Raw genomic sequence first — 27,893 nt, 5'->3', positions numbered from 1 at the left:
GGACGAGTGTGCCAGAACGTTTATAGAGCAAACGCGTGACAAACAGTCTCACACTCGCACACGAACGCGCACGCAACGATTTCACTCTTGTAAGTGTATCTTTCACTTAGGTACTCGACACGGGCACTTTTCATGTTTGGATATAAAGTACACACCTCGCCTGTACAAATGTACATGCGCATGTATCTTTACTCCAATGGAAACGAAAATATATCCGCTTCAAGTTCCGATTTACTCCGTAGAAAAGCGTCCCAATGGACTACGACCTTAATGCGATTTTCTTCCTGTCGTAAGACCATTTGTGCATGTGCGCAGACGCACCATGGGCGATTCATTGAAAAGTGTATTGTTGGTGCGGAAAAGCTGCAAACAAGCAGCATGGAGGAGGAGAAAAAAAAATGTTTGTCGAACAAAATCCGTTTAGTAGAACAGACATGTAGCGGACTCGACTTTATTTCTTTGGAAAAAGGCAAATGCGATTTTGTTCGTTCGACGAAACAGGAGTTGAATTAACGAAAAAATTCGTCCAGGGATGTGGATTTTGTCGGCTGAAAATTTGTTTTTTTTTCAATCCACTGACATTGCACGTTTCGCTTACAATCGATCGCTTCGATGGGAACATGCACCGGAATGTTATTAACTCCGTCGAAACCGTCGAATCCGTCTAAATTTCGAAAATTTCTGGTCCACGAGTCTGCGCCACGAGAAAAAAAGCATCGTTGCTGGAAAAATGATGAGCAAAGTATTCGTAATGGTGATCGACGAATTTGTGGTCGAACGAGTAGAAAATAGTTGGCTTTTTATTTTATTTTATTTTTCCCGATCGGCATCAAAGTGCGAATGCGGGGGTAGAGTAAAACACTATAATCAGCAGGCTTGCCCACGTGAGCCTCGTCCACGCAAAGTTCGTCGTGGTCGCTATCTCGGCAGATAAAAATCCGAGTGTCCCTTATTCGTTTTCGCTTCACCACCCTGCCTCAAATCCCTCCCAGATGATCCTTGTCCGCGCACACGCGGTCCCTCGCGACACGTTCGACACGCGACCATTTTTTTCTCTGGCTTCTCGCTACACTTTTTTCTGCCTCTGCGTGCGCCGGGAATTCGTGTCTAAGAGGGCCGGGGGAAGAGCAGAAGGAGTAAGATAGGAAACGAGAGACTCACCCGACGGGGCTTTCTCGCAATTTCATCCAAGAGAGACCTTTTCACCCGCGAAAAGCTGCGAAAGTCGTAGCGACAGCGAAAGGGGAGAAAAAAGACGAAAAGTCTGACCGAGTCGAGGTTAAAGTCGCGACGAAAACTTATCTGCTCCGTGGTACAATAACTTTTGCCAACCAACCTCGTCGAACAATGATAAAAAAAATCTCTCGAGAAGTCCGGAGACAAAGTAGCAGATTACAAAGTAAAGAAAAAATACTTTGAGACGCTGGTCATCTTGAGGAAACTTCGTGTGCGTGTGGCAGCTTGCAGTTCCAGAAGCAAAATGTTCTCGTCGAAACCCAAAGACTCACTGACATCGGTGCAGCCCCGCCCGCGTTCCCCGGTACGAACGAAAAACAATGGTTTTTCAATAAAAATTGAAAGGACTTTGGAAATACGAATTTCAGCAAGCTGCGCCAGATCATTTGACACAAACTACTTCAACGAATTATTCCAGCAGCGTATCGTCGCGTCGAAATTGATCGATATTTTCTTGAACACGTATGTGTGCGCCGATGGAATGAGAAGAAGCATGTAACAAACACGTGATTTCGCTTATCCAACAATTTTTTTGTTTCTCGTTTTTCCTTCGCTTGACACGTTCTCTAGACGCTCGCGGAACTCCCTCCGCCGTTTTTTCCACGCGTATATATACAAAGTGTCCTTGTAATCTTGTTTTCTTTCTTCTCGCCCGGCGAATAAATGGAGCGATATTCTCTACCGAGAACTCCTTTTTTCCCTTCCACATTGCTTGTGCACATACATATGCAATAACCGACCTTTACATGGATTATGCGTATATATAGGAAAATATGAAACTGGCATGGCCAAAAAGTCGGAGGTTTCTCGCTCCCAGAGCGAATACAATCTCGACGCTCCCGTTTCTCAGGGAGTTGTGCTCCGCGAAAATGTCCGAGCATAATCGAATATACTTCGGTATTCGTCCCCCCAGCCAACTTTTTCACGTCACTCGGGCTCATCTTTCATCTCGTAAATATTCCTGTCTTCTATATATAGCGAGTGTGTCATACATGGCCGCAGTCGCCACGGACATTTTCACGTTATTTTTTTGCCTGCTCGTGTCTACTCACCGATAAAAATGACCGGTTCGAAGGCTACATTATTCCAGCACCAGCCGGAGATGAGTCGCGTTTAGATGGACGAGACTCTCGCCCGCGTGACCGCCAAACTCCATTGAGCATGCGGAGCGAGTTATCGCGGTGATAATTCACATATTTCGTATGACGGTGCACTATTTTTCCGTGAGTTTGCGAATCCAGCGCGCTCTTTTTGCCGCAGTCTTTCTATCTTTCCGCGCGTTTATTATTTTATTGACGCTCGAATATTATTGGGGATTTAAAATCACCAAACGGTTTTGGAGCGTCGGCTCGTATCTCGTTAAACGAGTCTGTAAAATAAATCGCTTTGCAGGAACGAGGGTGAAGTAACGTCGAAGATTGGACTTTAAAGGTTGCCACTGCTCTTCGTTCGGCCCACCGCGAAAATCGACCGATGAGAATCCTCGTTTCTTTGCCACAGACTCGAACGATGGAGCTCGGTCCTCCTTTCTCGGTGCGTTCGCTCGGAGCAAAGGAAGCCTCGTTGGAAAATTCGCACGCAGAGCAAAGCCACACGTAAAGCGAGCACTTTTTCTCACTTCTCTTTCCCTCTGTCTTTTCGGGTTCGCCTCCGCTTTTGCGGGCAAACCGTAGCTCGCTGGCACCGCTCGGAAAGCCTCGAGGGAACTTGAAATTCACTTCTGACGGGGTTTCCCGTCGCGCGTTGCAGAATTTTTGCCCCTTTTCTCTTTTACGGAGTGGGAAAAGCTCGAGAGATCGACGGAGACGCGCTCGGTGCGCGGTAGAGAAAAAAGTAAAACTCTGCGAGGGAACGGCAAAGTGAAACTGAGAAATGGAGATTGAGCCCTTAGCGTGACTCGCATTTTCGTAACTTCCTTTCCAGCATGCCGGAGCGAGCCTGACAAAATTTTCATGAGAATCCTCTGTGAGGAATTTCTCATCCTAAATCTTTAATTTGCTGTAGCGAGCGACCAAATAAATTTTCATAATTTCGACTCAAAAAAACCTCACCTCGATGCAAATTCGATTACTTCCGAATATTTCGCTTCACGAGCTCGATGAAACTGCGAATCGATAAACCGATGGGTGCGCAAAGGTCTTTGGAGCGCAAAAGAAAAATCCAGAGTCGAGACAGCAGTAAAATACGATGTTGGGTTTGGAACGTTTTTGTCTTGATCTCTTGCCTAATAATAGCTGGCCTAAACGATTTTTCACTCCATCTGCCATCCATACCCATGCCTGCTGTCGATTGTTATCTGACACTTTCGGTTGTATCTACACTTTGGAGGACAAGGTGCGAATAACTTTGATCTCATATCAGAAGGAAAAAAGAAATGCGAAGGGTGACACGCACACACCGGGGGACTAAAACCCAATTGGCAGAAAGGGAAAGACCGAGCCATTTGACCGATGTCGAATTCGTGCAAAGACTCGCCTCTTCAGCAGCCTTTTGTTTTCCCTCGAGAATGAATGTATAAAGCATTGGAATCGAGAGGAGTGCGAGGCTAAGCTCGAGCCTTGTACAGAGCTCCTTAGGATTCGAACTGATGACGCGATTTTTTTTCTAGTTTCTTGACAAGCCAACTGTTCCATTCTTGGATGTTTAACTTGGAAATGTTCTGAATCGAGGATTCTCAGTCCCTGATCAGGGATTTGTCAGCCACCTTAAATTCCTGGCACCTTTAACAGTGATGTCTCTCGATATTCTCCCCCGCATTCGGGGAGAGCCATCATCCTCACTCAACTTCATACTCGTCTCTCAAAAAACAACACGCAAGGAGAAGATAAAGGTCAGCGTAGGCCTCTCTCTGTTTTTTGGCACGGGGCCAGCGAGGATCGAGAGAGACCGAGGTACCAGACACGAGAGGCTAGTAAAACATCCGTCTACATCTATATCCTGGGTGGCCAGGCTGGGGCTGGTAGGTAACAAGCTTCGTCGTAGAAGCCAGTACCCATCGCCCGATATCCCCGAGCGACCCTCGGCACCGCGAGGACTATGAGAAGAAGAGCGAAGAGCTCCGAAAGGGGTAAGCTTTTGGGGATGGGTTTAAGCCCTCCCTTGGCTCGTCAGGATTCCACCTATTCCACGGCGGACCAACAAACACTCCAGATGCCAATCTGTAGCGAGCAGACCATCACTGGGAATCTACCCTCTCTGAAGCAACATACAAGTATATGACCTTCGTCATGTTATACTCTCAATGCCTCATGGCATTGTACTCTCAATCTCCTTTGCCCCATTCCCTCGCTCTCTCTCTCTCTCTCTCTCTCTCTCTCTTCCCCTCAACACAGTCAAACCCCCTCGAGAGAAAATGCTCTTCCGATTCTTCTCTCTTTTCCGACGGATCTGTGTGATGCCGCTGAAGCAACCACGAGCAGCGGTCTCCGGCTGCCTGCAGCAGAGGACCGGGCTCGACTTCCCGTGGATTCTCACAAGGCTCAACGCACACATTCACACAAACGGACATAAATTCGTTCCTTTTATCTTTAGCCTTTCGGCCAAGTTCCTCTTTCGATCTGCCCGGGCTGTACAGCCGCACATCCGGACCTCATTCATCTCGGTGGATTGGAGAGCCCGATCGAGATAATCTCCCGTTGGACGCGCGCGATGGCTCAATGACCCGAGCACTCACTGTGTGCTCTCGCACTCGAGTGTTTCATCGCCTGGCCCCGAGGGCTGACGATTGGCCTGGAAAACGACTGGAGACACTCGAACACGCCTCTTAAATCCTGACTCGCACAAGATCAATTTTGATGGCCTTTTACGATATCCCCCGCGTTCGGATCGCACGAAAGGATTTATTTTTCCATCGACAGATTCAAACATCCCGGATCGATGTGAACGAATAACTCGGAGAATATGCCAACAGGAGTCCAGAAACAACGAGGCCGCAAACTATTCTTCGTTTCGTACTCTCCTTCCCACCCACCTCCCTGCTTACTAAGTACGACTCTGTTTTCCCACGAGTCTAATTCCCCTTCGTTATTAACAGCTCGCTGGCCACCGAACATTGTTGAAGTTCGAGCTTCCACGTGCGAGTACAATGCTATACTTTCGAGTATTATCAGCCTCGAATCGCAGAGATAAATGTCTCGGCAAGTGTGCACAATCCACGATATATTCTCCTTCCAAATCCTTGTGGGCCAACATCAGCATCAGCGGGATTTACTTGTTCGCGATATCATCCGTCTTTCAGCGAGCGAGTACTCGCTTCCTCTCTACACACGTACGTACACAAAGGGAAAGGGCATACGTGGTCTAGCGACGTAGGGAGATTACGATTTTTCGGTCTCGTATTCCAAGCTACATAAACCACGAGCTCTCCACGCGCATTTTATTTGAGGGGCGCGGTGAGCCTCCAGGGCGATGATTATATCGAGAATGGTAAACACGTATCTTCGGTTTCTATCTTCACTCGGTCGAGACGGAACTGTCCTCGTGATATTTCTATCGCTGCTGGTGTACGCTGCACGTGGACAAAAATATGTAAGAAGGCACAACCTCGCGAGATTCTGTAAGGCGAAACGCATGAGCTGAAAGTGCAAAGTTTGCTTTGGCAGCGATTTGTTAGTATTTATATATATACGGAAATATAACTATGTACGGGGAAGCGGAGTGTTATATATTTTGGCTCGGAGATAAATTTATCCTTGCGAAATACGCCAACTCGTTTTTGCCTGGGGAAGCTCCCTTCTCTCATCAACTTCTATCTGTTCGTTTCTTTTTGTCGTTGTTTTGTTATTTTGTATACTATTGCTCTGTTCTCGCTGATTCCGCATCTAGGGTATCGCATCCGTCTTCGTATTCTCGACTCGTTCAGCCGGGCTCTTGGCGAATCGTCGACTTTTTATTTTGTCGCGAGAACGTGAGGCAAGCTCTGCCCGACGCGATCGTGCCCGATCGCGATTGTCAAGCAAAGCAATTAAATTCTCGTCTAGCAATATTTTTTTTGTGTTCGTGCTTCCCTTTTCCCGCTGTGTGCACGCCTCTTTGCTCTTCGCTTGTTCTCAAACTGATGAAACTGCCACACGGTTTGTACGCGGATGTGTGCGAGTGTATACTCGTATCCGTACAGCGTTTTTAAAGCTTCGTATAACGCAACGTTACACTCGGAAAATTTCGATGGTACGTGGCATGTTTTTAGCGTCCTCGTCTCTTCTCCTGTCGAGCTTGATAGCGTTTTGCTCTCGGTTTTCCAAAGCAGACGTTCGGCGGCTGAATGTTACAGAGGGAAAGAGCGACCGAGAGGCTGGGTTAAAGGGCGAGCGAAGGAGGGGTTCCTGTGCACCAGCACAGAGGAATCGTTACTCTTCTCTCTGTATCGGAAATGTGCCAGCGGGTGCTGACTGAAGCTCGTTTGCAAAGTCTCCGGACAGCTCTAACTTGGCCGATAGGTACAACCTCTGCACAGTTTGCCAACAAATGCCTTTGTACCACACATCCTTATGGGCATTCTCTCTCGTTCGCGCGACCCGCCACCTGACCTAGCCTCGAATATCGCGGACCATACGATTCTGCCATTTTGTCATCAGCGATATGCTGCTGCACGTGAGAGATAAACACTTGGTCGACCTTGCCAGTTGACTGTTTCAATACACCCATTTCAATCGAGTGCCCTCGACCGAGTGATTTGTTAACGAATATTTGTACGTTTCTCCCTCATCGTCGCGAGGCGCGCGGCGCGCGTACAGAGCCTCTCAAATAAATGCCGAAAAGTCTTTCCGGGAGCTGCAGAATGCAGCGAAATCGTTTGGAGCCGACAACATTTTTTTATAGTCCGAAACAGCCGTAACGTTCCGCCATTGCCAACTCTCGAATGCCGTAAAGCACGAATATTCTTGGAGAGCTAAAAATGTGCTCTTTTGTATCGTAGCGTATTACATCGTAGCAAAATATATCCGCAGCAAAATACGAAGAGCGTACAAAGCACCGGGCCAAATAGCTACTCAAATGACAAACTCCACGAGCATATTCCACCTTTTACGTTTCTCCGACGGTTAACGCGATCCTACAAATAAAGATTTAATTAAGCAATAAACGTGACTCGAATTAATTCAACAACTTGTCTCGACCAACGATTCCAAACGACGACGCTGCGTTATTGGAGTCCGCAAGGCAAGTCCGGATACTCGTGTGCATGTGTGCGGATTTATGAACATTCCGAAGGTACGTTTTCACTCTTGGAATACTTGAATGACACCGCAATGGAGAAAGAGGAAGAAAGGGGCGGAGGGAGGAGAAGAGAAAGAGGAAGAAGAGCGGAGAGTGTAGCACATGCGGAATATAGGAACGACCTAAGCAAAGCGTGCTCGCAATCGTCTGCCACGAACTTCTGGCACTCGTAAATCGCACGTAGCCTGAGAATGCGACTCGCTTTTGCTGTTGTATATACTCGGAAGAAACGAAAATTTATATCATTCCTACACTCTATTCGGCAGGTCTCGTACGTGTGTATGTATCTATTCGGCGAGTCAAGTAAAGTCGAACGCTCTCCGTTATACTATCGGTCCAGGCTACTATGAAAACAAGATTAAACGACAGTGGTTATTGGCATTTTGAGCAAGATACCAGTCACCGGTTGTTATTGTTGTTGTTAGTGCTGCTCTTAGACGAATGGACGTCGTTGCAGGCAACACGTTCAATTTGCTATACGAGAAATTCACTCTCGTTTTCCAGACTCATCCACCAGTGTTGGCTTAAAATTGTACGAGCAACGCTAAACAAGAGATTCAGGCGAACGTCAAGGACGCGGGTAGAGCGCACGCTGCGTCAGTTAGTCCGACTTACGCAGACAGTCGTTTGCGGTAGTTCCGGATAGAGATTCCCTTTGGCATCGGAGACAGGGCGGTTCTTTGCAACCTTCGAAATATCATCCCGCCGAGCTCCTGTTTCCAGCTTAATATATCTGTCAGAACAACTTATTCGTGCCTTCGTTTGTTGGCGTGCTACATAGCCTCCTCCATTTTGTCTCCGGCCTCGAGACTCCTATTTTCCTATGTGACAAACTGTGTATAATATCGTGGTATGCGCTGCCTCGAGGGCTTGCGAATGCATATACGCGCTACCACGAACGGCAGGAGCGAGCTGCAAAGCCTCGGGATACACAGCCTAATAGACGCCACCGCAAGAGGGCCATCTTCTTGCAAGAATCGCAGCTACCAGCGCCTTTGCACACATTGCCCACCGCCCTCTCCCTTGTCTACGAGATCCTCCGGTCAATTTACCATTCGGTTTATCACATGACTGCATCAACCGTACTCAAACTCTCTACACTTGGCTATCTCTGTATTATGTTCTCTGTATCCCAACGCGTATATACGAACACGCCAACACGATTGGTCAATGAGTTTTCCAACTCGAGTGAGAAACCCATTAAATAAAGTCTCTGGTCGTTTCAAACGTCGCATACCAGCACGCCAGGCTTCTGTCCAGCCTTCTCAATTTCCATATCACGCTTAAATCCGTTTTAACGCTCGAGCTTCCTAACTGGCGGGGCATCATTCTCAAGTTTATTATCACTCGTGCCCGGAATTCGGCTCGGCGGCGCATCTAAAATTCAATCGTTCTGTAACTTCACTGCTCGGAGTATCCTGAGGATAAGAAATTGGCCTGATGTTGTAATCGTTTGCGTTCCTCGCGAGTATCGATATAATTTCCTTCGTCAGCGGTTCGTTCAAAGTTGTAAATTTTATAAGGCGGAAACGTTCGAGAATCATTTTCATCGGCGTTTCCCTCTTAGTGTTAAGCGCGATATTGTTCGTCCTTGTGCACTGAATAGCCCAAAAGTTTTCGCATACGCCAACAATCCTTGTCTTTTTTCTTCCCAACGAGCGACTCCCTCGTACAACTAACTCTGTATCGCGTCTCCCTTTTTTTGCTCATTGATGTGTCTCACCGAGTTCATTTTCCGGAAGAACCAAGTGACCAGGCTAAACTTTGCCGTCTCTCGGACGCGCGCGCGCGCACACCGACGATCACACACGTGCTGAAAACTCCTGCTCGTTGTTAGCAGCGGCAGTCTCGTATCGGTGTAATATCCTAGAGCGCGAAACTCCACCGCGGGGAGAGATCTGGAAAGTTGTCGGGCCATTTCAAGGATAGTTCCGTACATACAACTCCCATTTCGAGTACTTTTCAACCGGATAACTGGATAATAGAGGTCCCAAGAAGTTTTTCCAGTCTCTGCAACACTTGCGCGATCGCCCTTCCACCATTCGCCTTCGCATTATTTCACAGTGATCGAGCAAACAATGCGGATTAAAGAATCATTAACGATGGACTTTAATCAGGAGATGAAACGTTGTTGAACAGCAACTTGTTCCGTGACATCGTGGCTCGATCCGGATCACGATGAAGATCTCACAGTGAATTATCCTGTTCTGTAAATACTCGATTACCCATCGATTTATCTGCATCCGTCATGCCCTGTGTCGCAGCTCCGACGCATCTGGCTCGGATGACTTGTTGAGCCTCATTCGAGGCGATTGCTCCAAGCCAAAGCGTAATTGATTCGTTGGTGCCAAGACCCTCCACCTACATACGGTCTCGTGTTAATTGTTGGCTTCTCAACTTCGCGATTCACCCTCAACGATTTTCTCGAGGGTGAGCGCAGGCCAGGCTTCAACTACGCGCCGTGCGCGCGCGCGCGAGTCCAACGGAGTTCACACTCGATGGCTCGTGTACAATAAGCAAAAGTGGTTCACGGAGAAAAGCACCGTTTCCATACATATGCGATGTAGCACAAGGCACACAAGGGGATCCTGTTTGTTGTAGTTGCTCACATGGGAGTGAGAAGAGCCTGGAGAAAGGGGGAGGGGTGGGGGGCGGATCTCCCGTACTTATACGAGGTTACGGTTTCCGGAGTTGAATGGCGAAAAAGAGAATGTGCGAGGATGGCGTAGGGAAAAGGGTGGAAGGTAATGCGATGTCTGGTTCTGATGTCGACTCCTCTTCTTCTGTATATTGCCTTCATTCTCGAGGGATATACAAAGTCGGGGCGACAAATAAGTGCTGGGACGGGGCTCCTCGGGCTGCGTTGACTCCTGCTTTTTTGTCATTCTCCTTTCCAGTACTTGTCTTTCGACTTCCGTTTACTTTGTTTCTAGCTCCGGTTCCCGCTCGCGCGTCTCTTTTTTGCTGTTCATCTCTTATTTCTCTTTTCCTTTTTAATCGTACATTATTTTTCTCGTTTTTCCCCTGTGTGCTTCTTGCGGTACTATGAAACCGCGATTGCAAGGATGCGCGGCGCTTTATGGAGCTACCTTTTTTCGAATGTCCACACGACCCTTGATAGTCTCTCGCCGCGCGGGTTTTACTACCGCATCGCAAAATATCCCGGTACGTCGTCGAAAGAAAAAAAAAAAAAAAAAAAAAAAACAGGCGCGCCAGCAAAAGCATGCCGAGCTTTTCACAATCGTTCATTCTCACGCGCACCCACCACGACCAGTGCACGGAAAACCAGACACACGAATACGAATAGAAACATTAAAAAAAAAGAAAGAAAGAAAGCAAAAGAGAAAAAAGTCATTTCGCGCACTGACTTTTACCACCTTCCACTTCGGATAGTTGCCTACGGGACGAAAGGTGATGAATGAAGGGGACGAACAGACTGAAACTCCACATATACCCTATTACGGAACCCGTCGCATTTCCAGAGTTGTAAAAAAGACTGTTCCAACGTCTTCTATCAAAATGCCCTCGTAAAATCGTACACTTTTATTAAAAACTCACAAGTGCGACTCTAACTAAAGGAACGAGTTTAACCAGGAGACAAACCCCGTTGATGGAAACCTGCTGCTTCGCATATTTTGGAAAAAAAATAATTAAAATTCTCTCGCGGACTGGTCAGCAACTCGGTAGCATTCATTTTCACCTGAATATTTTATTTTCAATGTTTCTACGAATCTGTTGAATGACACTAAGATCCGTAAAGCAATTTAGAGAAAGAGAATTTTAGAGAGAGAGAGAGAGAGAAAATCGAACACTAGATCGACGGGTTTATGCGAAAAAGTTTATTGGCCAGCACTTCACCTCCGCAAGATGAAAGAGGAGGAGGAGGAAACGAAGAGGTGAAGCGGGCTTGAATAAAATGTAATTCACCTCATGTCTAGCTGCAATTATATCAATAAAACCCCAAGATATTATATCTATACATTGATTCTCTTTTCCAATAACTCTTCATAGCGAGACTCTCTAGAGCTGAATAAAACTCCCTCGACAAAAATAAAGTTTTGAGGAATTAAATTGGATCTTCGATTCCTCTATCGCGGAGCATCTCCGCCGCTGTTGAGTTTCGTCTCATATAAGATTGATTGATTATAGTTCGAGAATATGGACAGTGAAGAAGAGTGGCTCTAGAAGGAACGCAAAACTTTGGCAAATATGAAGTTCGATATGAACGAAATAAAATTATTCATACAAAGCAATAAAGCCCCGAGAAGAGTAGCGTCTCAATATCGTCGCGAGGACAAAGTGTATGCTCTTGGGTTTTGATATTAGAGAGGAGATCCGTGTATGCCTATACGCGCGGGAAGCTTTGTTTCGTTTTTCTGGCTGACCCGGATAGCCCGGAAAGATAGTAACTGGCGATGGCTCTGGGTGATTTGGGGGCGAAGCCGAGAACGGGCAACTGCTCAAAACATATGTGTAACGATGAGAAGATTGGGTCGCGCGGGCCATGCACGCGGATGCAGCGAAGTTGTCCTTCGTACCCACCATTTCCTGGTACTTCTGACCTCCCACACATTTATCCCCCCCACAATTCAGCCTTCTTCCAATATACGTCACATCGATTTTTCAAATAGCTCGTCTATAATGTACACGTACGTTGCACCTACATATACAAACATACGTAAATAGAAAATCATGTCGTCCTGCATCCGTTGCCAAAGTTATGACGTCCTCCGCATCAACGCGACTTTAGTGTGCAGCCAGTGCACCATTTTTGACGGCCTGCGTGCGACACCGGGCTGTTGCTACTTTTCCGTCATGCTGCGCGGGGCTACTTCTCTTGCGTACAGTTAATCGAATTAACAATAAGATTTCGATTTTAAACATTCTAATGCAGTAATGATAACGATAAAAAATATGCTCTGTCAAAATTTCAAGGCCCGAGGATCATTTTTTCGTGAGAAACACAATTAAAACGGATTCTCCAAATTAACACGGTCTCGAACGAGCTTCAGTGCTTTTCCCGTCTTTATATATGACATTTGGAGGCACTGACAAACAGTTCTTGCCGTAACTTTTATAAATTTATTGATATCGTTGTGTTATTGAATTGCGAGAAAGAGGGTGAATGATGAGAAAAGAATCGTTCTTTATTAACTTCCGAATATTAAAAGAATTTCGTCATATTCAAGCTGACATTCAACTTCTTCCGCAAAACAAAACACTTTTTTCAACTCAAAACAACTCGCTCCGCACTCGACTAGAAGCGTTCCGAAACTACACGATAACCGCTAATAATCCTACACTTTCATAAGTACGACGCTGAAGTTTCCAACGTTGGAGTCCAACGAAATGAACGAAAAAAACGTTTGTAATTCACCAATTTTTTATTTCACGAATCGTTGGTGCAGCTTGAAAAACTACGAATCGGAAATTTGGCAGGGAACAAAATAGGAGAGTTACTGGAATTATTGGAGAGTTTTTTTCGATCATTTCGTTGGACTCCAACGTTGGAAACTTCAGCGTCATTCATAAGTGATAGAATAATGTATGTAGAATATTCGTAAAATCCATTAAATACTTACAAAGTTCGCAATTAATGATTTTTTTTCGGAAAGTGCTGATTATTGGGAGGTTATGCCGCTTGTGTTACTTTCACGATGGCAACGTTGCAATAACCGCGCGCTTTTTGAAACCGCGGAGACTACGTTTTCCGATCGACGCAACGCGCACTAGGAACTTGCAATAAAATATGTAGGACGGGTGAGAAGATATTGACGTGATTCAGAAAAACTTGTTTTTTTAGACGTTTTTGACGTGTTTTAATAATGCCAAAAGTTTGAACACTGATTATGGCGTGAACTCGCATGAAAAATTCTGTCAATAACAGCTGTACAGACAGTACAGCGAGGTTACGGGGTCGCGGCGTAGCCAAACTCACTGGACCGACGACAACGCTACAATCGCAATAATTTTTCTTTTGGCTAACTCGCTACCAGATGAAGTACCTTTTAAATGTTCTTCGGAATTCCATACGCGACCGTAAACGCGTTATTTGATTGCTCGATTACTGTTTCTGCCTATTTCTATGTCCGCCTCTGCCTCTCTCCCGTTTTCTATTTCTCTCGTTCCGTGTGCACATTCGGTGTATCGTTTACAATAATGTCCCTTTCCTGTGGCTCGATGCGGTAGCCCCAAGCCTTTTTTTCGAACGACATCCGAATCAATATCGTCGTTAACCCGGAAGCGTACTTTCCTCATTGCACATACGTCAATATATCGACTGGCATACGTAATCCAGTAAAACTTGTCGCTCGAAGCACACGACATGCGAGTTTAATCTAAAGGTGTTGCATGCTATCTATTTGGAACGCGTTGGGATGAAGCACACTTGACTTTTACGACTCATTACTCGAGTTACATGAAGTTTGAATAGTTGGAATATAAAAATGTTTTGTTGAATGTCTCATTCCTCAAAAGATTCGACTGGAAAAGCATGAGAAATTTTTGTTTCTAGCCACACAATGAGACGTCAATAAATTTCTGAAAATGGCATAAAAATCGTGAGGTTAAAGTCATTGGAGCGCACGAGTAATTAATCGAATAATGAGAAGGATTGAAATACCTCAAAAAATCACTCACTCCCTAGGATTTTTCGAGCATATTTAATTTGTCCGAACGATCGAGCATTCCTGACGAGAGTTGACAACGAATATTCATTTCCGGTGGGCCAATGAAATTTGCCGAGTTAAATCGCACGTGGCGCGCGGATGATGAAAAGTGACGAGAGTCCATCAAAAAATGGCTGCCCATTATTGAACGATTTTCATTCGACTTTTTTCCAATCAACATCGTCTCGTGGAGCGTCGACGGGGGGAGTAACACGCCGGAAAATGGGGATGGGGAGTGAGGCACGTGTGGTCGGGAAAGCGAATTCTGCGCTTTATATTCAAGGTGCGTGATGAATGCGCGTCGACGGGCTTGAACCACGCAACTTTGTCCGCGTGTGCACAATTCTCTCGTGCGCTGCTTAATTTATAAACGGGCACGTAGCATAATATCATATTTCGGTGTACAGGGGATAGAGGATAAACCGGGAGTCATGTGAACGGCTAATTTCAACGAAAAAACCTTTTTTTATCGTCCAGTCCGACGACGAGCTCAGAACTGATAATAATTTGGCTGCTCTCCGAATTCGAAGGACACGAGAGCAAGCTTTTCCTTCTCAAACTGTGTCATAATTCGTCCGCAGTGATGAATCAGTATCTCATAGTCTGCATGTCACAGGGATAAATTAATGAAAACTTGAATCTTTGGAGAGATTTAGTGATCTATTTACAGAGCAAATCTGAGACTAAAACTGCAGAGACAATCTGTTGAATGAAGTCTAAGGAGACAGAAACGAGGAAGCGCATAACGACGAAGTTTTTATTGGTCGAAAGATATACCCAAGGATCGCGCTTTACGAGGCTATATAATCCGGAATTTAGTAGTTGTAAGTATGCCGTGTATATGCGTTTGAGATTAAGGGTCGAAATAGTACGTACAGTTCGTGCGGCCACTTTTTCGGAAGTGGGTCTCGCTCGCTGTCTGCGAATTTGCGATTGCGGCGAAATTAATAGTTTTTACACTTAGGAGAGAAGCGACTGCGTTAATGTGTGTCTCTCTCGTGTACGTGCGACTGGCTTTTATACAGGACGTGAATTTTTTAACGTCCCCCATTCAACAACTCGCACGCGCACCAACGACCGACGTGCTTTTGTATTCCTCCCTTGTTTTTTATCATTACTTTTCTTTTTTTCTTTCCTCCTTTTTATTCCACATTCTCTTATAAGCTCACGGAATTCCTCACAACTATAATGAAAATTGCTCGAGGCGGAGATAGAAGTCTGGAGAACAGTTTTTTTGCATTCTTAGGCTTGCTTTTGTTCCGGGTTCTCTCAACTCATCCCTCCGAGCCCACTCGTTACCGAACGCTCCGAAGATCCCTCGATCATCGAAATATTGCTCGATGGTATTGTTTCGTTGCGCGAAACGATCGATTCGAGTGTCGAAAACGTGGGGAAAAGGGCGTAGGAAATGTGCACAAAACAATGCACGTTTCTTCGTTCTTTCAAACGAGAAAACTACAGTTTTTTCCAACAATCTCGAACCTCGATATCGTAACGTATTTTTATCTTTATTTTTATTGTTCCTGAGTATGGCCTCCCGAGTTTTTACGAGCCCGATCGCTGTGCAATCTCACTTTTTCCTCGTTTCACCGGAGCATTCCCGTTCCTGGGCGAACCCCAGCCCCGAGTGGCGCCGCATGGCCACGCTTTCTTCGCGCGCGCTTTCGTATCGCGTTCGCACGAGGGCCTCGGGAAACTGCGTGGGAAACCGAGCGGGTTATACTTTTACCGACTTCCAGCCGATCGAGGCTGCCAGCAACTCGGAAAACATTGAGCGGTCACCCTCCCAAGTATTGGCCGCTCGTCCGCGAAGCTTATTCTCGACTTCGGGGGTCATCGGAACCATGAAACAACCGCAGACCCGACCCGTCAGTCCTCAATGTCAACCTCTTCCCTCTCGATTCCCCCTCAATCGTATCTTCGAGCATGACAAAAAATAAAGCGGAAATTCAGCATTTTGTTTAAAAGCACATCGAGAGCGATGGGAAAAAAACGAAGGTTCCAGATGCGACGTCAGAATGATGCGGAGGATTAGCTAATCGCAGCGGATTACGAAATGACTGAAAGAGGTACGAGATAACCGCGGCGCCGCGTACAATGTTACGTGGAAATGGATGAGGCCGCGGCGTATATGGCTTCGATGAACATACTTGGACCAAACCCTTTTTCGGGCGGACTATTTCGTATTGTGGATTATCCGTTATTGTCTGCCGTCTCTGAGAATGAAAGAACTGTACTTTACACAGTACGATTTTATCTCGAAATAACGACGAGCGACGTGAAGGGAAGTTTTTTATTTTATGAATTCTAAAGAACCCAATGCTCCGCTCGTTAGACATTATTTTTGAGAAGCTTCATTTCACTGGTTCACGGTTTCGACTCGAGCCTGAAAAATCGATTTGTTCGTGCGATCTTTATTCTAGAGACAGCGAGCTCCGCGAGGAGCAGCGAGGATACTTTTTGTTCCTGGATGATCGAACAAGCTTTTGGAATTATTAGATGATTATCATCAATTTCGTGGCTCGAAAGGGCCACGAGCGAATCAAAGTTATCGGGAGAATTCGCTGCGAGTTGAGTGCGACTCCATTCAGCCGACTTCCTTTTCCCTCTGGTTTCGTCGTTCGTTCTCTTGCCCAGCTCTATGGGTTATTAAAGAGATTACTGCGCCAGTGCCAAGTCTCATTTGGGAGAGAGTGCTGCAGTTTGTTGGACGCGTTGCGGGGTTATTCAAAATGATACACTCGGCTATCTCAATCTTGCAAATTATTCAATTAAATTTCTGGCGGCGAGTGAAATAAATAAAAAAATAAAAAACAGAAAGTTGGAAACTCGAGCGCTCGTTTTTTCGTCTTTCCGCAGCACTGCTGTTCTGCGGAGAAATTAAATTCTGCTCGGAGCAAACTGAAATTTTGAATTAAACGTCTTGGGAGTCTCGTGCATGGATATTCTTTGTTTTTGATAAAAACAATGTGCGTGCTTCCAGGTCGCTTAACGACTTTCGAGAGTTTTCGCCAAAGTTTAACTTTTCTTCGGGCCTCTCATCCTCCGAGAACTCGGGAGTGAAATATTTTCCTCTCCTCCCCCGCAATAAATGGGGATGTGAAATTTTAATTGAATAACCGCACGGAAAGGGTGAACGCAAAAGGCCCCGGGATTGCGCGCAACTCCCTTCTATATTGATCATAATGGACCAATAAAAAATTCATTTGAGCGGTACAGACGTACAAATGATATGATAAGAATCGTCATATCGCGATGGGGGAGAGGGCGCAAAGAAACACGCATGAAATACGACGTGAGAGGAGAATAACTTCTCTCCGGTTGTCGAGTTTGGCGCTATCGCGAGAAGAGAAACGACCCAATGATTTATGTAGCCCTTATCATCCGTCACGATAACGCCGGAGTAGGAACGAGGGCGTATATAACTGTAAATCCTTGAGAAAGCCGCGGGAGTACGCGGCGACTCCTTAAAATCAAAGCGAGGGGGCTTTCCATGGGATGCTAAGAGGAAGAGGAAAAGGGAGGGCGAAGGGAAAACGGAATCTGAATAAAGAGGAAAAAATAAGTACAAAAAGCCAGGAGGTAAGGGCGCATGGAAACTTAGTTGCCACCTTTCCTCGGATGTGCTTAAAAAAGCAGGATGAAAAGAGAATAATATAAGCGTGTACATGAGAGAAAATCGCGCCGACAGAGATATTATCTCATTAGGGTTGAAAAATCGAGCGTTTATTCCGTTCTTTCCTTCCGCTTTCATGACTCCGGAGCGATGAAAATTTTTCATGTTCATCGGTGTCACTAAATTTTACCCCAACAGAGCTCCGCCGGCACCCAGGTCGCTCGAAATTTCCTTTAGCAATCTCTCTCTATCTCTCTCTCTCTCCCACAGTTCGAGGAGCGAACGGACATCGACAATGGCCAAAGTAGATTAAGAAAAGTTTTCTCGTAAATTATATTTTTCCGCGTGTAACATGATAAATCCGTGCGATTTACACTTTTTCTATGTTCTCCGAGAGCTAGAAGTGGAAAATCGATTCAGCCAGCCACAACGCTATTTCTTCGAATATTTCTCCTTTTTTTGCTCCCCCCTCAAAACTAAAGTTCGTAATTGAGAAAATATGATTTATCCTATCAACGTAAATCACTGCTACTGCCCCATTAAATTAATATCCCATAATAAAGAATTTTATGCCTGTCGTACTTTCTTTCCATCCTATCCGTTCAGTCTCCCAAGAATGTCACCGCCATTCAGCAATTCGAATGCTGAAAAACTTGGTTAAAACTCTATCAAAGTTGTTGACGAATAACCAACACCATAAACATTCGATTCGATCAACTTATTCAATAAAACGATCACTTGACCACGTCAGCGATTAATCAACAATAAAATATGAAAAAAAAAAGCAATAAATTCATCAATCCATTACGAATTCAAAGATATTATGTATAATAAAATCGAGAGACAAAGTTCTTTTTGAGAAAACACATGAGTGAGCGTGCTCTGGTACTTGAGCGAAGTGGTAAATTAAGGATTAGAATATTGAAAAAAGGGGAACGGACGGACGAAAAGCAGATGTCGCGTAGCCTGCAAAGAATCTAATGTTAAAAAATAAGTTGCAGTTGATCAGATTGCCAAACCGAGCGAACGCGTCCGCATCCTGTAGCCTTTCGTAAAGTTCTTTTTCAATAAATATCAATAACCCTCCTTATTCTACATCCTCGAGGCACTGTAATGAGCCTTTTTTTACCTTTTTTGTAATGATTTTACGATCGAGAGATTCCACCCGGTGCTGATATATGATGGGAAAGAAATGGAATCGATGTGAATATAAAATGAGATTTGATGGTCGCACCAGAGACGAATTAATGGGATTTTCTTTAAAATATTGTTTTTTTTTTTTTTTCCATTTTCTCATTGCAGTTATTCATGATCGATAACTGTGCGGATGACTGGCGAATAGCAATGACCTGGCAACGAATATCTCAAATATCCGTGGAACTGGCAATTTGCGCACTTCACCCAATACCCGGAGAATATTATTTCCTATGGACGACCAAATTGGCGAACAAGGGTGGCGACATGGGGTCTCAATGGGTTCCGTACGACGTAACCCTCTCGCTTCCTATGTTTTTCAGGCTGTATCTTATCTGTCGTGTGATGCTGTTGCACTCAAAGTTATTCACGGACGCATCGTCTCGGAGTATAGGGGCCTTGAATCGTATTAATTTCAACACGAGATTCGTTCTCAAAACACTGATGACCATCTGTCCGGGTACCGTTTTGCTCGTTTTTATGGTCTCACTTTGGATCATTGCCTCGTGGACACTGCGACAGTGCGAGAGGTAAGTTTCACGACTCGCTCATTTTATATATAAAAATCTTTCGGCGCTGCAACTTTACCAAAAGGGGAAGACGAAAGTTCGCTCCTGCGATTAAATTCTTATTAACAGTAACGAGTTTGGTTTCAATAGCGACTCTCATTGACTTCCTTCAGTTCGTTTTCAACCATCCAAACTTTTCGACTTTCCTGCCGTAATATATGCTGTAGCTCTTGAAACGGAGTTCCGAGCATAATCCGAATAGTTGCTCACACTTTTGTGGGTTATCGACGTGATAACGGGGGCAGCCTGGTCTGCATAACGATTCTAAGAAAATAAATTCGACGTCAAAATATAGAGCACAACAAAGTGGTTCCAAGTGAATATTTTGGAAATTCCAAGATCAAAAGTTGAGATTGTGACCCAGTTTTTTATCGGAAGAATGATTGACGTGCCTCTAATCCAGGTTCGGAGAGGAAGAACCTGGAAAAATGGGAATGTCGATTTTGAGAAAAAGCAGTCGAAAGAAAAATTTGTTTCGGTGTTAATTTATTCCAAAGCCTCGTTTTCTCCTTCTGACGATAAGACCCCGCTTTTCTTGTATCTGAAAAACCTGCATTTGCGCACATCGTGTCGACGTGCGCGCTCGTAGCTTGAACATCCGAGGAATCGAGATCCTTTCACTCTCTTTTTCCTCGTTCTACATACCCTCGACGTTAATCCCAGTACAACTGCCACGCTTCCGCGTGGAACATGAAAATAAAAATAATGGGCCTGTTTCGAGCCACTCAATTGTAGTGAATCGAGGGTGTGCGTTGAGCTTATAAATCGTTTGGTCAATGCTGTCGCTTCGGTGTCGACGAAAGCTGTTTTGTTGAAATTTCGGTGACCGTGTTCCATTTGATTTGCAATTTTAAAGTGTAATTCCACGGAAGAGACCTCGAGCACACCGTTTCCGGTGCGAGGGCAGCAGGCGGGTCTCGTTCGACGACTCTGCTAGTTTGACGCGCTTTCGAAATATTAATTGACAGCACAGAAAGCCTGATTGGCGTGTGTTGAGTGATTTTCATGTGCCAAACGTTTTTTACCCCCGTAATTGAAATTCTCAGGAAAAACGTTGAAATTCACAGGAAAAGGTGAAAAAAATGTTGAATTCTCCTTCTTTTTGGCAACATCATGCACCGGAGAGGCGCACAAATGTTTTTTCTCAATTTTCAATAAATCGAACTTTCAATTTATTCTAATACCGTTCGATAATTTTTCCGTCGATCATTAATATCAAACACATGGTTCGTTGGAAGTACAAGTTCCCATGGAGCCTTCGTAAAATGCATTTTCCTAGCTGATCGGAGGAAACACGTTTTTTACCGATCCAACAATCGCTTCTGTAACGAATAATTTTATTTTTTAGGTTTCACGACGAGGAACATGCCAATCTTCTAAACGCGATGTGGCTCGTAGCGATCACGTTTCTTAGTGTCGGGTTTGGCGACATAGTGCCGAACACTTATTGCGGTCGAGGGATCGCCGTGTCAACAGGAATGATGGTACAATAAAACGCGTTAGAAGATTCCAGCGTAATATCATTTTCCAAACGATTATTTCGTCCTTTCCCCTCTCAGTTGTTTCCGCCCCGATTCATTGGGAACGAGCTTTACGATAGCAAAGTTTCAATCGAACGTTTTACGATTTTCAGGGTGCAGGCTGTACAGCTTTACTCGTGGCGGTCGTTTCCAGAAAGTTGGAGCTGACCCGAGCGGAAAAACACGTTCATAATTTTATGATGGACACGCAGTTGACTAAAAGGGTAAGCTTCCGTCGAGTGCATTTGAAGAAAAAGAAAAGCTAAAAATTCTCAAAAATAATACGAATTATTCGACTATCGAAATTGCCAATAATTGTAATCCGACGTTTGTCTTGATGTCGCAGTTAAAAAATGCAGCTGCAAACGTTCTGAGGGAAACGTGGTTGATCTACAAGCACACGAGGCTGGTAAAGCGGGTGAATTCCGGCCGCGTGAGGACCCATCAGCGCAAATTCCTGCTCGCCATTTACGCGTGAGTCCATTGAGTTCGTGTCCATCGTAGCCTATGATTTTTAAGTTTTATCGAAATGATAAAAAAATTGTTTGCACGCAGCCTCAGGAAAGTTAAAATGGACCAACGAAAGTTGATGGACAACGCGAACACGATAACGGACATGGCGAAGGTGAGCTCGAGAATTATCGAACTTCGTTTTCGTAAAAATACGTTGACGAATCTGAATATTTTTTTAAATAAGCTGCCCGTAGGTTTCATTATTTTCGACTTCGGAGTTTCAGAACTTTAAGTAAGAAAAAACGGGTCGGCGAAATATCGAAATGAAAGAATGGCGTGTTCGCGGTATGAAAAATTTTGTAAACTACTTCAAATTTCTTTCGCAGTTATCCCGAGACTAAAAACGATTGTCAGAGTTTGCAGACCGGTCGATCTTTAATTGAACGAACTTTTAATTGGTTGACGCGGAACGTAAATATTTTTCAGTCAAAAACGTTTTTCTGTCAGTTTATAAAAGCAACGTTTTCTCCGTAACCAAGTGATTTTCGAAAGGATGCATTTCTGCTTTGGCACATTACTGTAATAAGAATAGAAAGCTGTGAAAGTAGAAGCTCGTTCGAGATGGGGCTTCTTAAGCCGAACCCATAAAGTCTGCGAGAGAAGAGGAAGGCGAGAAGTTCGTGTGCATTAGTATATCATAGCATTAGTCGAGAGTCTTTGAGAATAAGCCTAACACGCTACTCGTGAGAACAAATGTGACAAAGTACACGTCCAAGAATGTTTATGCGCGAAGAAAGAGGAAAAAGGGGGGATTCGAAGTCCGCGTTCCCTTTTCCGTTCTAACGATGCGACGTACAATTTCCGCGTTTACGAGAGAGCCTTGAATCACCTTACGATAAATAATCTTTAGCCCGCATCATTCCGCGTTGTCAACGACCGAAGGAGGACTAAAAATGAAATGGGGACGAAACGACCTGAGAAACCAAAAAAAAGAGCTTCGAGATTTAAAGCAGTACAAAAGATGCTTCAGAATAGACGAATGTGCAGAAAATAAAGAGCCAGAATCCCTCGAATACTCGTGACAAATGTATATAGTCACACATAAAAAACAAAATATACATTCGAGATCTCGGGAAACGAAGGAGCCTCGAAGAATCTTGTTTCACAGGTAGATTTACGTCCTCATAAAATAAGCATAAAGCTCCGATCCTATTGTATTTCTCAAGGATTCTTAACTACACTGCAAACACCGAATTGTTATATAAAATTTGATTTCAGGCCATTATCATACTAAAAATTTGATCTCAATGTGTGTCGATGAAAATGTTTGACCAAATGTCAGAGCCCCGGATTTAAGATTTTTTCTAACCGCGGAGTAGAAACTGCCTGCATTTGAGATAAATTGTTAAAGGAGGGGTCCTGCTTGAAAAAGGCAAAAAAAATTTCGCTATAATTTCAAGAATATTTCAAAAGTACAAAAACATTTTCTTAATGTGAGAAATACTAATTTTTACATGCTTTATGTGCAAAGTCCGATTGTCGAAGTTTCTTATCTGCGTACAACGCGGAGACTTTCGTAATTTTTGTCTGCAAAAACGCTTCTATAAAGAAGAAATATATCACTTCAACGTACTGTGAATATAAAATTTAACATAAACGGGCATTTGCTCCTGTGACGAGGAGCTTTTCATATTTGAAACTTTTTAATATTTCCAACTTTTTTCAAACCAATGCCTAATTTATTCAATATTTGACAATATTCGTCACTATAAATCCTGAAAATTCCACTCACGCTGACCTTTTCACGGTATTTTACATTGATCGTAACTTCAGAAATGAAGTTTCGTCAAACACCCATCAGTCATGAGCTAGGATCGGTCTATTCGATAATAAATAATAAAATGTGTCGCCCAATTGCAAGCTTCCGTGCCGATTTCGAAAAACGCAACCTTCGATCAGCCCTTCGGCCGTACACAAATCTTCACGGGCTATTTCCAAACACGTTTTTTTTTTCAAATTTCTCTTCTAAATCATTCGACTTTGATCGGCCACGGATGCTTTGATGAAAATTGGCAGCTCAGTACAGCCGAATGATTAGATCGCGCTGGAGGTGATCTGTAGAAAAATATTAAAGTCCCCTGAAAGAAGGATTGGCGAAAAAGTAATGAAAATAAATATTCTTTGTGACAGACTCAAAACACGATGTACGAGATCGTGTCGGACATGTCGACGCGGCAGGATACACTGGAGGAGCGTTTGGTCAGTTTGGACGACAAGTTGACGTCGTTGCAGGAGCAATTGGACATGCTGCCGGAAGCGTTAACAAGATGCATGGCTCAGCACGCGGAGCGTCTGGAGCAAAGACGAAATTTCTTGCACCCTGATACGGCGGTGGCGTTAGGAACGCCAGCCCCGAGTGGCTTGGGTGGTTTGGGGGCCGGGGGAGGAGGAGGCGGGGGGATCGGTGGTGTCGGTGGAATATCGAGTGGTCTTGGAGCGATTAATGTTGGTAATAGCCTAGGAATTGGAATTTCAGGAAGCAGTTTAGTATCGGCTCATCATCCAATAGCGAGCCTATCCAATTCGCCATTACTGCCTCATTCGCGGAGCGTACCAAACGCGCCGAGCACAATGTCGCTTCATCCGTGGCCGGCGAGCCCGGTGTTGCCACCGGTATCGAGTAGAACGCCGCACCTGGTGCCGGAGACGGGTAAGCAGCAGACGCAGCCGCAGCAGCAGCAGCAGCAGCAGCAGCAACGGCAGCAGGAACAGCCACAGCAGCAACACCATGGAATTTTGCAGCACGCAACGACGGTCCCGACGACGACGCAATCCGCGACAAGATTAACGTCCCAGGCGGGAATGGGAGGCCTCGGCAACAGTCAGGGTTCGGACACCTCGGCGCACAGCTGAGTCGCGTCTCTGCAGCCGCAGCACTCGTATTGAAACCGGAACATCGAGGTACAACCAGCTGACAATTACAAGAGAGATACGAGCAACAAGGACTTGAAAGAGAGGCGGGAAAGAGTGGGCCGTCGATGAAGTTGACGCGCGCAACTCGTTAGCGCCATCGCGACAAACCTCTTCGTCGTACTCCCTCATTTCCGATCCCACTTACCTTGCCGTTGCTTCTTTCCTCCTGGCTATTTTCAATCCGCCAACCTTAACCTCCGGGACCATCCCCGTTGGCGGATCAACCGTGCCGCTCCCCCTCCGCCGCGAGCTCTTTTTTCTCATGGGTAATGGGAACAAAAGCCCGACGTAATACGAGCGAGGGTGGCTTCTCCGTAGCCGGAATAACAACAGCAACAATAGCAACGTCGCCGAACAACTCCTCGTTCCGCTGATTTTCCCTCGGGGAAAGAGCGTTTCATCGCGTTCGTTATCGCGCGCCGCGCGTTGTCACGAGAACCAAGACTTCCGTTATCGAGATCCCAAGCTCGTGCCCGATCTATCAAAATTCTACTATATTTTCTCCCCTCACGAGGCTCCTCCTGGCAGCCGCATTTTTTCTTTTCTACTCCGATGCGCCCGAGTTACTCGAGTTCAAGGACGCACCCGGAGCAGGGTATTTGACCTCGGTTCACGCGAATAAACCATCCTCCAAAAAGTATCTACGTTCGCTAACGAATACCCGAGGATCCGATTACTCGCGTGACGATTATTCAAGTTAACTTGAACAATCATTTCAGTTGTTTATTTATTTCTAGGAGCAATTCAAATACGAGAAATCACAACAAAATCGCTCTCTCGTTTCAAACCCACCGAAGAGTTACTGCTCGCGGTTGCAAACGAAGAATTCTCATGCGCGTGTAAATAAATATCGGTAGACGAATGAGAATTAAGGAGAAACGAGGGAATGGAATATTATATTTGTATTGTACGAGCGCGGCCTGATCTCGGCCTGGATATTAAGTCTTTGCAAAATCTGCACGCGGAAACCGCGTTTAACGAATTCGAGATAAAAACATTAAGAAGATTAAGATTTTAGAAACTCGCTGCGGACTGCTCTTGCCCAAATTGCGTGCCTCAAAACCATTTTTTCTTATATTAATATAAAAATACTGTATTTGAAGTCCCTTCTCTACTCATATGCATATAAATAAATATGTCAATTCACACAGTTATATCGTGTGAATTTACATAAATATATTATATCCGTATAGAAGAAAAATCTCACAAACAATAACTTTTTCTCTGCGTTCCGCGTTTACGAGCGCCCGAGAAACTGAAAGAAACAATAGTGCGCCAAAAGCAGGCGTGATGAAACATTTACGGGGGGGAAAAAAAAAAAAAAAAAAAAACAATCGTAAGCGTTCATTACGACGAAACTTCTCCAAATGAGCATTCGAGATTTCGACGACACACAAATATCGATGAAAAATTATACCGAAGAGAAGAAATTTGAAGAATAATTGAAAAAAAAAAAAAAAAAAATATGAAAATATGAAAAAAAAAAAAATTATTTTCTCGATATAAAGAAACTTTTCTACGAATTATTGAAAACACACACACACACACGCGCGATGAGCGACGTAATCATCTCTACTACGATTCTCGATAACAACAATACACGTAAGCAACAAATCTATCAACTTGTTCGTCTTCATATCGAAGTCAAACTCAAACGAGTCTCGAGTGATGAAAGAAAAAAGTTAACAATAAATAACAAAAAAAAGGAATAAAAAAAAAACAAATAAAATCAGAAAACATATTCGATAAAAGTTATCTCCTATTCCCTTCATTTCCCAAAAACTTTTTCTCTCTTGCTCCATCTCTACTCCTTCCTCTCTCTCTCTCTCTCTCTCTCTCTCTCTCCCTCGATCTTTCTCTTTCTATTTCTAATTCTCTCTCATCCTGAATATATAATATCCCGACCGAGCGAATATCCGCATCCCACACCGTACAAACAGGTACAATTGTAAATCATGGGATCTAGTGATTTTTAGTAATTATCGCGAATGAATAACGCGCGCAGTGTGACTTAAGAAAAACAAGATGGCCTTAAAAAAAGGGGTGTTGGCGAAATTTTCATTGATCCGCCGTACGATCAAAAACGATTTAATAAAGAAACAAACATTAATAAAACACGAAAGAGAAGGAAAAACATTACAAAAAACGAATAAAATGATTAGAATGAAAAAAAAAAAAAAAAAAAACAAAGCAAAAACAAAAAAAAACGACGACAAATGTGTATTACGCGGTCCCCGTTAAATACGATCATTTGCGATGCAGTACGGTTTGATAAAAATGAAATTAAATCGATGACTTATACGCTTTCGATTGGAATAATATCACTTTAACCACGCTCGTTTAGCCGCTTGTATTTTATCATTTTTCACAACCGCGTGAGAGGCCGATAAAAAAAAAAGCTTGGCCACCGAAGCAATTAATAATTAAACGTCCCCAACATGCGCCCTCGCTTTGATTCAATATTAATCGTCGTTATGTGTGCCGCATTCTAATCTGGATTACAGAAACACCGTTCCCCCTTAACACACCGCGTATAGCTTCGTTTTGGATAATATGTCGCCGGAAAATCGATGATAATTAACCTCATCTCATATATTTTGTTTCTTTTTTCAATGCGATTAAATTAAATGGGAAAATCGATCATGGCCAGTGACGTTAACACCGAATCAGCGTCAACCGAGCACACTCGAATTCGGTTATAATTATATCGAGTTCAGTAGAATATTATTTTTCTCAGGACTCACTCGACACTCGGATTCGATTTTATTTCGAAATAATCGAATTCGCAGGGATATCGATGAGCTTTCGTTCGTTTCTTTGTTTTTTTTTTTTTTCTTTTGTTGCGAACTAAAAAAACAAAAGATAATAAACGATGAATCGACCAAAGTGCAATAAAAATAGGATATAATCGTACTGCATCACCGGTGCTCGCTTGAACTCTGGCACTAGAAATAATAAATGAAAAGTAAATGAAAAAAAAAATACGACAGTGTCGTTCGTCACGATTTGACGAATCCACTCCCCTTCGGCAGAGATTTTTAAAAACGCGTACATGCACACAGAAAAATAATGGGGCTGACGATCACATATTTACACACACCGACATGTACGAACGCCCAATTACGCCGCGAACTCAAAGAGCCTTAACCTGTAGAGGACCGGAAAGCCGATATATCGGCTCGCCCTGTGATATAAACTTTATATATAGTTGATAGGTGATACCAGACACTAATTTTGGCACTTTTCAAGGGCGATTTCAACTCTCAAATCCCGGTCGTCTAAAGGTTAAAAGGGAAAAGGAGGAGGGTCAGAAAAAACTTTTCGAGATGAGAGAATGCAAAAGAGGAAGAAAAAAGGGTGGCGGGGGGGGGGGGGGGGGGGGGGAGAGGAAAGGGAAATTTGCGAAAAATAAATAAAAGAGCGTCAAGTGATCTTATCCGCTTTACGTCCG

At 44.3% G+C, this 27,893-nt stretch overlaps 1 protein-coding gene across 2 annotated transcripts in view; it reads left to right on the top strand.

Annotated features, from left to right (window-relative positions):
• The window catches only part of SK (small conductance calcium-activated potassium channel), a 126,368-nt gene extending 100,206 nt beyond the window's left edge, over positions 1-26,162 (top strand). For both annotated transcript variants that reach the window (XM_043429309.1, XM_043429308.1), the window contains 6 exons: positions 19,036-19,457; positions 20,845-20,980; positions 21,130-21,240; positions 21,363-21,490; positions 21,572-21,641; positions 23,660-26,162. In XM_043429309.1, the coding sequence (XP_043285244.1) occupies positions 19,036-19,457; positions 20,845-20,980; positions 21,130-21,240; positions 21,363-21,490; positions 21,572-21,641; positions 23,660-24,382 (1,590 nt within the window). In that variant the 3' untranslated portion in view covers positions 24,383-26,162. The remainder of the gene's footprint in view (positions 1-19,035; positions 19,458-20,844; positions 20,981-21,129; positions 21,241-21,362; positions 21,491-21,571; positions 21,642-23,659) is intronic.
• Positions 26,163-27,893: the final 1,731 nt, after the last annotated feature.

This window comes from Venturia canescens, chromosome 9 (genome assembly GCF_019457755.1).
Source record: "Venturia canescens isolate UGA chromosome 9, ASM1945775v1, whole genome shotgun sequence".
Classification (NCBI taxonomy): Eukaryota; Metazoa; Arthropoda; class Insecta; order Hymenoptera; family Ichneumonidae; genus Venturia; species Venturia canescens.
Note: the sequence above shows the minus strand (reverse complement) of the source record. Positions and strands in the feature narration are given on the sequence as shown.